This window comes from Coregonus clupeaformis, chromosome 6 (assembly GCF_020615455.1).
Source record: "Coregonus clupeaformis isolate EN_2021a chromosome 6, ASM2061545v1, whole genome shotgun sequence".
Lineage (NCBI taxonomy): Eukaryota > Metazoa > Chordata > Actinopteri > Salmoniformes > Salmonidae > Coregonus > Coregonus clupeaformis.
In genome coordinates this window covers 37515928-37533579 of record NC_059197.1, presented here as the reverse complement: position 1 = coordinate 37533579, position 17652 = coordinate 37515928, and the positions used below count along the sequence as shown (strand labels likewise).

Here is a 17652-nt window from a genome sequence, read left to right as displayed (position 1 = left end):
CTAGTAGAAATTCCCTGTCTTAGGTCAGTTAGGATCACCACTTTATTTTAAGAATGTGAAATGCCAGAATAATAGTAGAGAGAATGATTTATTTCAGCTTTTATTTCTTTCATCACATTCCCAGTGGGTCATACGTTTACATACACTCAATTAGTATTTGGTAGCATTGCCTTTAAATTGTTTAACTTGGGTCAAACGTTTCGGGTAGCCTTCCACAAGCTTCCCACAATAAGTTGGGTGAATTTTGGCCCATTACTCCGGACAGAGCTGGTGTAACGGAGTCATGTTTGTAGGCCTCCTTGCTCGCACACACTTTTTCAGTTCTGCCCACACATTTTCTATAGGATTGAGGTCAGGGCTTTGTGATGGCCACTCCAATACCTTGACTTTGTTGTTCATAAGCCATTTTGCCACAACTTTGGAAGTATGCTTGGGGTCATTGTCCAGTTGGAAGACCCATTTGCGACCAAGCTTTAACTTCCTGACTGATGTCTTGAGATGTTGCTTCAATATATCCACATAATTTTCCTTCCTCATGATGCCATCTATTTTGTGAAGTGCACCAGTCCCTCCTGCAGCAAAGCACCCCCACAGCATGATGCTGCCACCCCCGTGCTTCACGGTTGGGATGGTGTTCTTTGGCTTGCAAGGTACCCCCTTTTTCATCCAAACATAACGATGGTCATTATGGCCAAACAGTTCTATTTTTGTTTCATCAGACCAGAGGACATTTCTCAAAAAAGTACGATCTTTGCAGTTGCAAACCGCAGTCTGGCTTTTATATGGCGGTTTTGGAGCAGTGGCTTCTTCCTTGCTGAGCGGCCTTTCAGGTTATGTCGATATAGGACTTGTTTTGCTGTGGATATAGATACTTTTGTACCGGTTTCCTCCAGCATCTTCACAAGGTCCTTTGCTGTTGTTTTGGGATTGATTTGCACTTTTCGCACCAAAGTACGTTCATCTCTAGGAGACAGAACGCATCTCCTTCCTGAGCGGTATGACGGCTGCGTGGTCCAATGGTGTTTATACTTGCGTACTATTGTTTTTTTTTTTTTTTTTTTTTTTTTGGGGGAATGGATCAGCTTAATATTGCAGATAGATTGTATCTTCTATCAATGTAATTGTCTGCATCACTTCCAATCCCCCATGTTTTTTTTTTTTTTTTTATATATATATATATTTTTTTTATATATATACTCCCCTTTATTACTTTTCAACCCCACCATCCTTTCCCTACTTGGAGTAAATTAGTGAACAACAATTCCCAGGCCTCTACTTCCGGTCTATACTTACTATCTACACCTTATGGACACAGTTAATTTTACAATAATTCTATTATATATATACATATATATATACATATACATACATACATACATACATACATACATATCATTATTATTATTATTATTATTATTTATTTATTTTTTTGCTCCTGAACTACTTCTACTCTCAACCTCTCCGATCGTTTTCATGATGTCCATCCGGTTTGCTTCTATATGCCATATCTTTCTAACTGTGCTCTTTCCCAAAAGCTCCCAACATACAGCCTATATACTTATTATGGACACAGTATGCTTTACATTATTAGCTATCTTTGTTATTATTTGTTGTTATTTGTTATTAGTCCCATCCTTCAACTCTATTCAATACCTCCCATCTATCTCTTAACACCATCCATATCGGATTTCTATTTGCCATATATATTTCAACCGTACTGTGATGTTTTACAAAATTTCTGAACCTTTCTATTCTCATTGCTTCTACAGATTGAGAGTTAAAAATAAACAGCTTTGCTAAAAGTATTATTATATTATTGATTGATTGACTATGGCTTTTCAGATCACCCAGTAATGCTATCTGCAAGGTTAGTTCCAGGTAAATATTGCAATCCTTTAGCCATTCCTGGACCAGTGTCCAAAAACAAGCTACAAATGGACAGAACCAAAACAAATGGTCCAATGATTCCGTCTCTTCACAGCAAAATCTGCAGAGCTGGGAAGATTGTATCCCCATATAAATAACATTCTATTGGTAGCAAGGATTTTATATAATAATTTAAATTGAAAGATTCTAATTTTTGAATCCGGTGTCGTTTTGCGTGTCAGTTCATAAACACTATGCCATGGGATCGGTACATCAAAGATCTCTTCCCAACTATTTTGCAATCTATATGGGACGGCTGTCAATCCTTTGGTCCTTAAGTGAAACTGATATATTTTTTTATTTATCACAGTTTTCCTTAACCAATTATGTTTTTTAATGCAAGGCCGACAGACAAGTTCCTTACTTTCTCCCCCCTTCCACTTTCCTCTTCCATTTTTGCGGTAAAGCTGCCATTATTTGGTTGTAATTTTGGGTAGAGCAGACATTTCCATATGTTTTTGTTAGCTGCATGTGCGTCATAACTCCACCAGTCCTACCGATGATATCATTTACAAAGATTATACCTTTTTTAAACATTCTGTCAAAAAATAAAGGTTTTTTTGTCAATTAGTATATTTGAATTTAACCACAATATTTGTTGCATTATTTGTTCTGTCGTTTCTGGAGGATTAAATTGAAATTGCAACCAACTTTCTATGGCTTGTTTTAGAAATAGTGACATTTGGGAGATTATTTCCTTTTCAAATAACTGAAAGTGTGAGGTTGTAATCTGAATAAAGGGAAAAAGGCCTTTCTTGAACATTGGGTGAGACAATCTTACTAATTTGCTTGAGAACCAGTTCGGATTTAAGTATAACTTTTGTAAGACTGAAGCTTTTAGTGATAGGTCTAATGCTTTAATATTTAATAATTTCTGTCCTCCGAATTCATATTCATTATATAAATATGCTCTTTTAATTTTGTCTGGCTTGCCGTTCCAAATAAAATTGAATATTTTTTTCTCATATAATTTAAAAAACTGTTCGCTAGGCGTAGGCAAGACCATAAGCAAATAGGTAAACTGTGATAATACTAATGAGTTAATCAGGGTGATTTTTCCACAAATTGACAGGTATTTTCCTTTCCATGGTAGTAAGATCTTATCTATTTTTGCTAATTTTCTATTAAAATTTATTGAAGTGAGATCATTTATTTCCTTTGGGATATGTATTCGAGTATATCCACATCACCATCAGACCATTTTATTGGTAAACTACATGGTAATGTAAAAATTGTATTTTTTAGTGATCCAATACGTAATATAGTACATTTGTCATAATTTGGTTGTAATCCAGAGAGGTTAGAAAATGTATCTAGATCCTCTATGAGGCTGTGGAGGGATTCTAGTTGTGGATTTAAAAAAAAACATGAATCATCAGCGTACAATGACACCTTTGTTTTTAAGGTCTTTATTTCTAATCCTCTGATATTATTATTAGATCTGATTTTAATCGCTAACATCTCGATGGCCACAATAAATAGATATGCCGATAGTGGACAACCTTGTTTCACTCCTCTTGACAGTTTAAAACTTTCAGAGAAATAGCCATTATTTACTATTTTACACCTAGGGTTACTATACATGATTTTGACCCATTTTATAAGAGATTCTCCAAAATTGAAATGCTCCAGGCATTTATATATAAACCCCAGTCGAACTTTATCAAATGCCTTTTCAAAGTCTGCTATGAATAGCAGGCCTGGTTTCCCATATTTTCCATAGTGTTCTAATGTTTCCAATACTTGCCTTATATTATCTCCAATGTATCTTCCATGTAAAAAACCTGTCTGATTAGAATGAATAATATCCGGCAATACCTTTTTAATTCTATGCGCTATACATTTTGCTAGGATTTTTGCATCACAACACTGAAGTGTAAAGGGCCTCCAATTTTGTAAATGGACTGGATCTTTATATTTTCCACTTGTATCCTGTTTCAGTAATAATGAGATCAGTCCTTCTTCTTGAGTGTCAGATAATCTACCATTTACATAGGAGTGGTTAAAACATGCTAATAACGGTCCTCTTAGTATATCAAAAAAGGTTTGGTATACCTCGACTGGTATGCCATCCAACCCTGGAGTTTTCCCAGACTTAAAGTCTTTAATTGCATCCAGAAGTTCCTCCTCTGTAATTTCACCTTCACATGAGTCTTTCTGTGTGGCTGTTAATTTGACATTATCAATAGAAAAAAAATCTCTACAATTAGCTTCAGTTAGAGGAGATGGAGGCGACTGAAAAGAAAACATATGCTTAAAGTACTTTGTTTCTTCCTTCAAAATGTCATTTGGTGAATCATGGGTGACTCCGTCAATTGTAACCAGTTTCATTAAGTTCTTTTTGGTAGCATTCCTATGTTGAAGATTAAAAAAGAATTTTGTGCATTTTTCCCCATATTCCATCCAGTTTGCTTTATTTTTATAATATGTTACACTTGATCTTTCTTGAATAAGTTTCTCCATTTCTTTTTGTTTTTCCTCTAATTTATTCTGAGCCTCTATGTTACAGTTTTTATTGCCATCTATCTGTTCTGTTAGACTTTCTATTTCCTTTCTTAGTATAAACTCTTTTGACCTAAATTGCTTTTGTTTTCGAGATGAGTACTGAATTGCATGGCCTCTAAAGGCACATTTAAAGGTGTCCCATACAATAAGGGGATTCGCTGTACCTATGTTATGTTGGAAAAAATCAGTTATAAATTCCTTTGTTCTAATTATAAATAAATTATCATCCAATAGGCTTTGATTAAATTTCCAATATCCTCGCCACGTGGAAATTCAGTAAGAGTAATATATATGCCTATTACATGATGGTCTGACCGCATTCTGTCCCCTATCAACACTTTTTTTTACTTTTGGTGCCAACGAGAATGAGATAAGAAAGAAGTCAAGACGACTAGCTTGATTCAGTCTCCGCCATGTATATCTCACTAGATCAGTATATTTAAGCCTCCATATATCTACTAGTTCTAATGTATCCATGACATTCACAATTTCCTTAAGAGCATGTGGGTGATTGTTTGTGGTGTGATTTCCTTTACGGTCCATTGAGCTATTTAAAACAGTATTATAATCCCCCACCATAATAATATTGTCTTGAGTTGCTTGCAGGCTTGATAATTTATTATATATATTGTCAAAGAATTGTGGATCATCATTATTTGGTCCGTAAAGGTTAATGAGCCATATCTGTTTATGGTCCAATAACATATTTAAAATAATCCATCTACCTTGTGTATCTATTTGTACAATTTGCACATTTGGATCGAAATTACTATTAATTAATATCATCACCCCCTTTTGAATTTCTTTGCCCATGGGAGAAGTATATTTCCCCCATTCTTTTTTCCACGCTACTTCATCTCGAATTGTTGAATGAGTTTCCTGTATACAATAGATATTATATTCCTTCTCTTTGAGCCATGTAAATATTGTTCTTCTTTTGTTATTATCAGCTAAGCCATTACAATTATAACTGGCTATACTTATTTCACCATACACCATAATGAGATACAAGTTTCAAGTCTATTTATCATTATATATGTTTGTAAATTTACCAATAAAAAATAGCGTAATGATTGAGTGTCCATATAGCTGTACCGTGATATTTGCATTGCTACGGAGTAGCCCTTCAATTGTTCTCCACTAATTCCCCGCTAAAGCCCCTTCCCATCCCAAGTTGAGCCGTCATCGCCGTGATCAGCATCCCACCCACGTCCCTCCGTATCCCTAAGGCCCCGAGAGGCCAGGACCCATCCATCGAAAACAGCACATAGTGCCACCCACAAAACAAAAGCAGGTCAACCGCCAAAAGCATTTCCAATGCTTTCACCTCTATATATATATATATCTATTTATTTATTTTTTAATTATGCATATCCTATTTTTCATCATTATCAATTAATATGCGTAATAATGTCGGCAGTTCACGCGTAGGATTCTAACATATAACCCGGATTGCCATTGTATTACATTTAATTCATTGACAAGTAATTATTATCCCAGCAAATAATTCCCGCGGTCCATCCCATACCCTCCCCCCAACATCCCCACCCCCCCACAACAGACGTCAGACAAGCACACACGCACATACTCACATACTCCAACACACTCAACCCCTCCCCTCCACAGTCCACCATAAAAACAGATACTCAACAGCTGTTATATCCCAGAGCCCAACTCGAGAAATAACTTGATCTACGAGTGCAGATACAGTTAAAGCTGACTGAGAAAGCATGCAGATTGAGTAGAAATTGATAACAATGTGAGATTTGATTAATCTACTTAATCTATGTCCAGTCCTAGGTGATGGAGATCAGATCACCCTCTTCACCTGAGACACAAACACTCTGATCCCCTGTTTTAACCATTTTCCCAAGCATCTCCATGCGATCAGACCTTTGATTATTTTGTGCCACCTGGGCTACAATGATAAACCCCCTCTCTGATTGTCCGAGTGTGACCCCTCCCCCATGGGTTACTGCAGCCAGTGTTGCCAGCACTGCCACTACCTGGGTGGGCGTACCCCACCGGAATCCCCACCGGCTAGGTAAAAGGTCGTCAAGGTTCTCATTAGCAGCTTTGAGAATTTCCTTGTTTATTATGCTCTCCCATCAGGGGGCTCTGGCTTTGTATGACCAACCCTGCCAGGCAGGCTCAGAATCTTGAGGGGGCGGTGCTGCTCAAGTAGGTCTCTGACCGTATTTATTTCTCTGTTTAGGCTGCATATTCACAGCAGGTCCAAAAAGAGATGGGAACTTCTCTTTGGTGTATAGGTCGCTCAGGTGGGTGTCAAGGTTATAGAGTTAGGGATCTTTCCATCATGATAGGACAATGGAAAATTAGATTAGATGTATACTATATTTAAAAATGTATATCCCTCATCCACACAAAATTGACAGCTCTCTCTCTTGTACCCCTGCTCCCAGACCCCCGGTCGGCTCCGGGATATGCAACCATTTCCCCTCTCACTCATTTAACGCCGCACCTTTTCAAACACAAAAATGCATACCACATGGTTGACTGGGGAAGAAATGGGCCGAGCGTGCAAACGCACCCGCATCCACATCTGCCGCAAGGGGGAAAGGACGCCAGAGAGAACACAGGACCAACCACAACAACCATCCGCCAAAACAACAACCTCCCGCCAAAAAAAGCCATGTTCTAATTATTTGTATTTAAATATGTATTATTCTGCTTGTTATATCGTTTTATACAATACTATACTTACTATAAATGTCATTTAATATTACAATCCCTATCAGGTGCTCCAATATTTGACTCCTCTATTACCACTTAGAATAGCCATGGAGTAGTCTTTGTGTCTCTGAACATTTGGTTGTCAATATATAATTTATCCACCACTAATGCAACACGTTTCCCTTTTAATCTGTTTTCCTTGAAGATTGGATACAGAACTTTGCGCCTTTCTACAATCTCCCTCGGGAACTGATCATTCATGCCTATTTTTGTGCCAGCAAGTCTTTTTCCCAGGCTCTTCACCATAGCTTTCTCCTTAAAAAACGCAAATTTGGCAACGATTGGGCGCTCATAATTCTGTCCTCTTTTTCCTAAACGATGTACACGTTCGAGTTGGATTTTATCGACAGCCTCGAGTGGGATTTGTAGCGCTGTATGCAGGAAGTCCTTCATAACATTCTCTGTTATTTCTCCCTCCTTTTCCTGAATACCGGTAAGTACTAGATTTTCCCTCATCGATCTAGTTTGGATGTCTAGTAAGGCTGCTTTCAGAAGATTGTTCTCCTTTTTTAGTTCCCTAACGTTCGTTTCTATTTTAGAGACTGTCACTTTTAATTCTTTGGTTTCTTTCTCCATTACCAAAGCTTTTTCGTCACTCATTTGAAGACTCGCTTTCAACTCTTTTACGTCTTTACTGACCAGTTCTAGTATGCCCAATTTGTCATTTATCGACTTCAACAGGTCGCTTTCCACACTTACCATACCTAGTGGTGAAAAGCATATGTCATCCGTATCAGTTGAAGAGTCGCGTTTTCTTTTGGGGATCGGCTCTCCTCGCTTATCTTCCGCCATGTTTGGGTGTTGCGTGTTGATGTAATATTTGTCGATATATTTCTCTAGCCTTATGATCTGTTTTATGTTATTATCCAGATTGAATTATATTAACTGCGAATATATGAAATGCTAATATTTAGTCTAACTTATTGATTTTGAATATTATGTTTTTATCTTGAGGTGTTTCGTACCGATTTCTATTCAATACGCCATCTTGTCTACGCCCACTCCCTGTGTCTACGCCCACTCCTATGGTTCTGTTTATACTTGCATACTATTGTTTGTACAGATGAACGTGGTACCTTCAGGCGTTTGGAAATTGCTCCCAAGGATGAACCAGACTTGTGGAGGTCTACAAAAAAATTTCTGAGGTCTTGGCTGGTTTCTTTTGATTTTCCCATGATGTCAAGCAAAGAGGCACTGAGTTTGAAGGTAGGCCTTGAAATACATCCACAGATACACCTCCAATTGACTCAATTGATTTCAATTAGCCTGTCAGAAGCTTCTAAAGCCTAACCGACTTGCCAAAACTATCGTTTGTTAACAAGACATTTGTGGAGTGGTTGAAAAACAAGTTTTAATGACTCCAACCTAAGTGTATGTAAACTACCGACTTCAACTGTATACTGTACATTTCCCAATAGAGAAATCACAATCTAGGGCCCAAGTAGTGATAGACTTTTACAATATCTCAATTCAACAATATTGTAATAAATATCCTCTATGCTGTATTTTTTACCTGATGATTCCATGTATTATATAAATGTTGTCTTACAATATATTTACACATACTGTATAGTTAATTGAAAAGGAAGACTGTTATGTCCCAAATGGCACCCTATTCCATACATGGTGCACTACTTTTGACCCTGGCCGTGACACCACCCTCCGAAGGTGTCTCAGGGGGAGTTGAGATATGCAAAAAACAAATGTACGATTCACACATGCGTATAGTACACACTTGTACATGTGAAACAGGACATATAATAACACCCACCTAATTATTTATTTTTTTATAACATGGTGCACTACTTTTGACCAGAGCCCTATGAACCCTGGTTAAAAGTAGTGCACTATATAGGGAATAGGGTGCCATTTGGGACGCATCCCATCACTTACTTCCCACTGTGGTCAGTGGTGTCAGAGATCGTCCCATCTCTCCCCATGATCAGGTAGTTACTTTCAGTCTTCATGTCAAACTCATCACAGGCTTTACGTTTGATCATGTCTCTCACTGCTCCAGTCTGCATCACATCTTTACCTGGCGTAGCAGAGAACCAGCACAACAAGAATGGAAAGGAAATTATACTTCAAGAGAATGTTTACTTACCAAATGGCACTCTTTTCCCTATATAGTGTACTACTTTTGACCAGGGCCCATCCAAAGTAGTACACTATAAGAAATAGTCTACCATTTGGGATGCAGACTGTAATATTGTAGAACACTCACCTGTCTGTAGGATTTTGGTCACTAATGTGGTATAATGTTTAAAGACTCCGTCATCGGATGAGTTGACAACCTTGATGATGTACACTGTCAGAAGGACAACATGAAGTGGTGTTAGTACCGACTACAGCACATTAGAAAGAAGATAATATTTGGCTTAGAGGTATAAACTCACCATAATTTACAGTAGGAGAGAAACAAGCAAAGCTCCTGCGAGTCTCTTTCTTCATGTCTTTACTGTAAGTTACTTTCTTCTTCGGGCAGCCACCTGAGACAATGCAAATAAAAATAGATACAGAATAGTTCACAATAGTACAAAATAGTTCAGACGCTATACAAATATATATTCTGTCCTGAAAATACAAGCTGTAAGGAGTGCACATACCCTCTGCACAGGAGCACATATTGTCCTGACAGATCTTGGAGATCATGTTGCTCTTCTGGGGTGAGCTGTAGAACACAGTGCATCTCCTCTCTGTAGGGACATAGTTCAGCATTAGTCACTCAGACAATGGCTGAGTCCCATATGGCACCCTATTCCCTTTACTGTGAGCTACATTTGACCAGGCTGCACCAGCCCCATGGACCTCCCAGATACCTTACAACCATAGACATAACATACCCTAAACTAAAGATGGTGGTATACCTGGATTGTAGTAGTCATAGACCACAGCAGCAGCAGGCTGCACCAGGCCCATGGGACTGATCTGTTTGGCCCGGAACTCTACACACTGTGGTTCCTCTGTGATCTGGAATACATAGCGACAATATAATGTCAGAGGGACGAGAGGACTCTTTTGCGAATCATTCTATATGAGTTGTACAGTAGTCATAGCTGATGCTCATTGATGTCATGGCTTTGGATACAAGAGGTCTTACCTCAGCGAAGTAGAGGAACACTTTATTTGGGGCGATGTCATAATGGTCAATGTATTTCTCAGTACCCTTTACATTCTAGAGGAGAGAAAAATAAAAATACATGAAATTCTATAGTTTGACAACATTTGTTTTCTTCTGCTAATAGCAGATATTTCAAAGAAGGGTCTACTTGTAATAACTGTGATAAGTGGTTGTTTTATTTTACATTTTAGTCATTTAGCAGACGCTCTTATCCAGAGCGACTTACAGTTAGTGAGTGCATATATTTTCATACTGGACCCCCGTGGGAATCGAACCCACAACCCTGGCGTTGCAAACGCCATGCTCTACCAACTGAGCTACACGGGACCTGTATTTATCCTACTAAACATAGGGCTCAATTAAATCTGTTGTGCTAAAGATCTGCACTACAGCGCGATTGAAATTTAAAGGTAATTTTCAATTGAGCCGAAATATCAAATCAAATCGTATTTGTCACATGGTTCGTAAACAACAAGTGTAGACTAACAGTGAACTGCTAACTTACGGGCCCTTCCCAACAATGTAAAAAAATATATAATAGAAAAATAATAACATGAGGAATAAATACACAATGAGTAACGATAACTTGGCTATATACATGAGGTACCAGTACAGAGTCGATGTGCAGGGGTATGAGGTAGATATGTACATATACAGTGCATTCGGAAAGTATTCAGACCCCATGACTTTTTACACATTTTGTTACGTTACAGCCTTATTCCTAAAATTGATTAAATAAAACATTTTCCTCATCAATCTACACACAATACACCATAACGACAAAGCAAAAACAGGTTTATTAAAAATAAAAAACAGAAATACCTTATTAACATAAGTATTCAGACCCTTTGCTATGAGAGTCGATATTGAGCTCAGGAGCATCCGGGTTTCATGGATCATCCTTGAGATGTTTCTACAACTTGATTGGAGTCCACCTGTGGTAAATTCAATTGATTGGACATGATTTGGAAGGGACACACCTGTCTATATAAAGGTCCCACAGTTGACAGTACATGTCAGAGCAAATACCAAGCCAGGGGGGCCAAGGAATTGTCCGTAGAGCTCAGAGACAGGATTGTGTCGAAGCACAGAACTGGGGATGGGTACCAAAACATTTCTGCAGCATTGAAGGTCCCCAAGAAGAGTGGCCTCCATCATTCTTAAATGGAAGAAGTTTGGAACCACTAAGACTCTTCCTAGAGCTGGCCGCCCAGCCAAACTGAGCAATCGGGGGAGAAGGGCCTTGGTCAGGGAGGTGACCAAGAACCCGATGGTCACTCTGACAGAGCTCCAGAGTTCTACTGTGGAGATGGGAGAACCTTCCAGAAGGACAACCATCTCTGCAGCACTCCACCAATCAGGCCTTTATGGTAGAGTGGCCAGACGGAAGCCACTCCTCAGTAAAAGGCACATGACAGCCCGCTTGGAGTTTGCCAAAAGGCACCTAAAGACTCTCAGACCATGAGAAAAAAGATTATCTGGTCTGATGAAACCAAGATTGAACTCTTTGGCCTGAATGCCAAGCGTCACGTCTGGAGGAAACCTGGCACCATCCCTACAGTGAAGCATGGTGGTGGCAGCATCATGCTGTGGGGATGTTTTTCAGCGGTAGGGACTGGGAGACTAGTCAGGATTGAGGGAAAGATGAACGGAGCAAAGTTCAGAGAGAGCCTTGATGAAAACCTGCTCCAGAGCGCTCAGGACCTCAGACTGGGGCGAACGTTCACCTTCCAACAGGACAACGACCCTAAGCACACAGCCAAAACAACGCAGAAGTGGCTTCGGGACAAGTCTCTGAATGTCCATGAGTGGCCCAGCCAGAGCCCAGACTTGAACCCGATCGAACATCTCTGGAGAGACTTGAAAATAGTTGTGCAGCGACGCTCCCCATCCAACCTGACAGAGCTTGAGAGGATCTGCAGAGAAAAATGGGAGAAACTCCCCAAATACAGGTCTGCCAAGAGTCACACCCAAGAAGACTCAAGGCTGTAATCACAGCAAAGGTGTTTCAATAATGGGTCTGAATACGTATGTAAATGTGATATTTCCGTCTTTTATTATTTATACATTTGCAAAAATGTATAAAAACCTGTTTTTGATTTGTCATTATGGGGTATTGTGTGTAGATTAATGAGGGGAAAAAACAATTTAATAAATTTTAGAATAAGGCTGTAACGTAACAAAATGTGGAAAAAGTAAAGGGGCCTGAATACTTTCCGAATGCACTGTAGGTAGGAATAAAGTCACTAGGCAACAGGATAGATAATAAACAGCAGCGTATGTGATGAGTCAAAAGAGTTAGTCCAAAAAGGGCCAATGTAGATAGTTAAATAGTTTGCCAATCGCTACCCAGACTAACTATTTAGCAGTCTTATGGTTTGGGGTTAGAAGATGTTCAGGATCCTGTTGGTTCCAGACTTGGTGCATCGGTACCGTTTGCCGTGCGGTATCAGAGAGAACAGTCTATGACTTGAGTGGCTGGAGTCTGACAATTTTTAGGGCCTTCCTCTGACACCGCCTGGTATAGAGGTCCTGGATGGCAGGGAGCTCGATCCCAGTGATGTTCTGGGCCATACGCACTACCCTCTGTAGCGCCTTGCGGTCGGATGCCAAGCAGTTGCCATTCCAAGCAGTGATGCCGCCAGTCAAGATGCTCTCAATGGTGCAGCTGTAGAACATTTTGAGGATCTGAGGGCCCATGCTAAATCTTTTCAGCCTCGAGGGGGAAGAGGCGTTGTCGTGCCCTCTTCACGACTGTGTTGGTGTGTGTGGACCATGATAATTCCTTAGTGATGTGGACACCAAGGAACTTGAAGCTCTCAACCTGCTCCACTACAGCCCCATCGATGTGGATGGGGGCGTGCTCGCCCCTCCTTTTCCTGTAGTCCACGATCAGCTCCTTTGTCTTGCTCACGTTGAGGGAGAGGTTGTTGTCCTGGCACCATACTGCCAGGTCTCAGACCTCCTCCCTATAGGCTGCCTCGTCAGTGATCAGTCCTACCACCGTCGTGTCGTCACCAAACTTAATGATGGTGTTGTAGTCGTACACGGCTACGCAGTCGTGGGTGAACAGGGACTACAGGAGGGGACTAAGCACGCACCTCTGAGGGCCCCCCGTGTTGAGGGTCAGCGTGGCGGATGTCTTGTTGCCTACCTTCACCACCTGGGGGCGGCCCGTCAGGAAGTCCAGGATTCAGTTGCAGAGGGAGGTGTTCAGTCACAGGGTCCTTAGCTTAGTGATGAGTTTGGAGGGCACTATGGTGTTGAACGCTGAGCTGTAGTGAATGAACAGCATTCTCACGTAGGTGTTCCTTCGTCCAGGTGGGAAAGGGCAATGTGGAGTGCAATACAGATTGCGTAATCTGTGGATCTGTTGGGGCAGTATGTGAATTGGAGTGGGTCCAGGGTGTCTGGGATGATGGTGTTGTTGTGAGCCATGACCAGCCTTTCTAAGAATTGAATGGCTACAGATGTGAGTGCTACGGAGTGAAAGTCATTTAGACAGGTTACCTAGGCATTCTTGGGCACAGGGACTATGGTGGTCTGCTTGAAACATGTAGGTGTTACAGACTGGGTCAGGGAGAGGTTGAACATTTCAGTGAAGACACTTGCCAGCTGGTCAGTGCATGCTCTGAGTACGCGTCCTTGTAATCCATCTGGACCTGCGGCCTTTTGAATGTTAACCTGTTTAAAAAGGTCTTACTCACATTGGCTACGGAGAGTGTGATCACATGGTCGTCTGGAACAGCTGGTGCTCTCATGCATGGTTCAGTGTTGCTAGCCTCGAAGCGAGCATAGAATGTGTTTAGCTCGTCTGGTAGGCTCGCGTCACTGGAAAGCTTGCGGCTGGGTTTCCCTTTGCAATCCGTGATAGTTTGCAAGCCCTGCTACATCCGACGACCATCAGAGCCGATGAAGTACGATTAGATCTTGGTCCTGTATTGACGCTTTGCCTGTTTGATGGTTTGTCTAAGGGCGTAGCCAGATTTCTTATAAGCGTCCGGATTAGTGTCCCGCTCCTTGAAAGCGGCAGCTCTTTAGCTCAGTGCGGATGTTGCCTGTAATGCATGGTTGGGATATGTACATACGGTCACTGTTGGGACGACATTGTCGATGCACTTATTAATGAAGCCGGTGACTGATGTGGTAAACTCCTCAATGCCATCGGATGAATCCCGGAACATATTCCAGTCTGTGCTAGCGAAACAGTCCTGTATCTTAGCATCCGTTTCATCGGACCACTTGTATTGAGCGCATCACTGGTACTTCCTGTTTGAGTTTTTGCTTGTAAGCAAAAATCAGGGAGGATAGAGTTATGGTCAAATATGACAAATGCAGGGCGAGGGAGAGCTTTGTATGCGTCTCTGTGTGTGGAGTAAAGGTGAACTAGAGTTTTCTTTTGCCTCTAGTTGCACAGGTGATATGCTGGTAGAAATTAGGTAAAACGGATTTCAGTTTTCCTGCACATGCAGCATTTACCATGAATGCAGTCTCCACGAACGCGGAATCATTGCCTTCAAATTTCAATTGCGCTGTATGGCGGAACTTCAGCGCTACGGATTGAATCGAGCCCATAGTTGAATGCACTGACTGTGTATAAGAGTGTCTGGTAAATGTAAAAAATTTAAATCAACATTAAATGTAGGCCTACTGTACCTCCTCCAGATCCTGCATGTTAGGTTTGAGTCCACTGAGAAGGGAGATGTCCACAATGACCATGCCTGTAGAATTACCACTGGTCAGTCTGTAGGAGAGGAGAGATAGAACCATGTCTCTCCGCTCATCCCACCCCATGCATGCACACACACACACACACACACACACACACACAATGTACACACATGCACACACACCTGTACTCACCCCACACACACAGTGTAGACTAGGGAGTTCTCCCTCTCCTCCTCCTGTGGGGCGTGTCTCTTCCTGCGTGTGCGCAGGTCAAACCATTCCACCCTGCTCATTGGCTCATCACTAGGGTTCCCGTCCCCCTCAGACTCATAGTTATAATAGTCGTCCAGCTCAGGACCATCATCCGCTTTCTCTGTAACATTACACATTTATACTGACAATGAATAGTGTTTTATGTTTTCAAGCAGCACTCCAGCAAATGTGTTTAGTGTTTATAGATGCATTCTGACAAACTTACTTCTGTACTTGACCTCTCCCTCCACCGAGACATTGAGACTGTATAAATCACAAAACAAGTCCATCCTCTCCAGAGTCCTGTAGGTCTGGACCACCTGATGACATAAAACAAGCACTGTGGACACATCCGTTGAGATTCAGACAGTCTTACAATGTTAGAATCATCATCATTTACTTTTAAAATGTATTTACTGAATTTACTTACTGATAAGGTCCCGTTTCCCTTCCCCTCTGTGTTAATAGTGATCTGGCTTCCTGGGTCCACCTGCCCAGACAAACCAGACGACACAGAGATTAGTAGATGTAAAACAGCATTTGAGAGAGGTAAATCAGACCACTGCTTGAATTCTAAACTCAATCTCACCTGGAAGGCAGATAGGGTCAGGGCATTACGCTTCGTAAGATGAACTCTCTGCTTGCGGCCGTTTTGGTAACACATCTCAACATTAAGGTCCAAGTCCTGAACATCATTGTCCTTGATACTGTACTTAGCTAGAGCCTCAAGAGCTACAACTGTATCCTGTTGGAGAGAGGGAGAGAGAGTTGGAGAGAGGGAGAGAGAGAGAGAGGGAGTGAGGAAGAGAGAGAGAGAGAGAGAGAGAGAGAGAGAGAGAGAGAGAGAGAGAGAGAGAGAGAGAGAGAAAGGAGAGGGAACAGAGAAAGAAAGAGAGAAGGGAAGAGTGAGAGAAAGAAGAGGGAACAGAGAAAGAAAGAGAGAAGGGAAGAGTGAGAGGAGGGGGCAGAGAAAGACAAGAAAAAGAAAATAATCATATAACTAGGGCCAGGAGTTTTTCCAGGTCAGGTCAGGTGGTCAGTGATAACTCCGAGCTCCCAATCATAATGCTACAGTACCTACCTGTCTGTCTACTGGTGGCTTGTCCTACAGTAACTACCTGTCTGTCTACTGGTGGCTTGTCCTACAGTACCTACCTGTCTGTCTACTGGTGGCTTGTCCTATAGTAACTACCTGTCTGTCTACTGGTGGCTTGTCCTACAGTAACTACCTGTCTGTCTACTGGTGGCTTGTCCTACAGTACCTACCTGTCTGTCTACTGGTGGCTTGTCCTACAGTAACTACCTGTCTGTCTACTGGTGGCTTGTCCTACAGTAACTACCTGTCTGTCTACTGGTGGCTTGTCCTATAGTACCTACCGGTCTGTCTACTGGTGGCTTGTCCTATAGTACCTACCGGTCTGTCTACTGGTGGCTTGTCCTATAGTACCTACCGGTCTGTCTACTGGTGGCTTGTCCTACAGTAACTACCTGTCTGTCTACTGGTGGCTTGTCCTATAGTACCTACCGGTCTGTCTACTGGTGGCTTGTCCTATAGTACCTACCGGTCTGTCTACTGGTGGCTTGTCCTACAGCACCTACCTGTCTGTCTACTGGTGGCTTGTCCTACAGTAACTACCTGTCTGTCTACTGGTGGCTTGTCCTACAGCACCTACCTATCTGTCTACTGGTGGCTTGTCCTACAGTACCTACCTGTCTGTCTACTGGTGGCTTGTCCTACAGTAACTACCTGTCTGTCTACTGGTGGCTTGTCCTACAGTAACTACCTGTCTGTCTACTGGTGGCTTGTCCTATAGTACCTACCTGTCTGTCTACTGGTGGCTTGTCCTATAGTACCTACCTGTCTGTCTACTGGTGGCTTGTCCTACAGTAACTACCTGTCTGTCTACTGGTGGCTTGTCCTACAGTAACTACCTGTCTGTCTACTGGTGGCTTGTCCTATAGTACCTACCTGTCTGTCTACTGGTGGCTTGTCCTATAGTACCTACCGGTCTGTCTACTGGTGGCTTGTCCTACAGTACCTACCTGTCTGTCTACTGGTGGCTTGTCCTACAGCACCTACCTGTCTGTCTACTGGTGGCTTGTCCTACAGTAACTACCTGTCTGTCTACTGGTGGCTTGTCCTACAGTAACTACCTGTGTAGAGCGGAACCCTCCTCCGTACTGTCTCTGCTCAGTGAGCCAGCGGGCGATGCACGTCGCGTACGGCATGTCTCCCTCCGCCACGGTCTGGAGCAGGGCGTAAGCCGTGGTTTCCACGGAGATGGCCTGGGCCTGGGGCACCTGATTGGCCCTCGTCTCCCCGCTCAGCCTCAGAGCATCACTGGCCTCCCAGTGACATGTATCTGCTTCTGCAGGGGAGATATACAGTATGTTTAGCAGCTACGTCCTTAGCCATATAACAT

At 41.8% G+C, this 17652-nt stretch overlaps 1 protein-coding gene across 2 annotated transcripts in view; it reads right to left on the bottom strand.

Moving 5' to 3' along the window:
* LOC121567886 (complement C4) overlaps positions 1-17652 on the bottom strand; it is a 34666-nt gene that overhangs the window by 540 nt on the left and 16474 nt on the right. Inside the window, exons 28-39 of one of the 2 annotated variants that reach the window (XM_045220367.1) lie at positions 17384-17598; positions 15819-15974; positions 15660-15719; positions 15456-15549; positions 15170-15350; positions 14963-15050; positions 10286-10360; positions 10053-10155; positions 9792-9881; positions 9582-9674; positions 9410-9493; positions 9079-9220 (exon numbers count right to left, since the gene is read on the bottom strand). In XM_045220367.1, coding sequence (XP_045076302.1) covers positions 9079-9220; positions 9410-9493; positions 9582-9674; positions 9792-9881; positions 10053-10155; positions 10286-10360; positions 14963-15050; positions 15170-15350; positions 15456-15549; positions 15660-15719; positions 15819-15974; positions 17384-17598 — 1381 coding nt within the window. Of the gene's footprint in view, positions 1-9078; positions 9221-9409; positions 9494-9581; positions 9675-9791; positions 9882-10052; positions 10156-10285; positions 10361-14962; positions 15051-15169; positions 15351-15455; positions 15550-15659; positions 15720-15818; positions 15975-17383; positions 17599-17652 lie in introns of those variants that run through there. The other variant, XM_045220368.1, reaches the window with a different exon arrangement.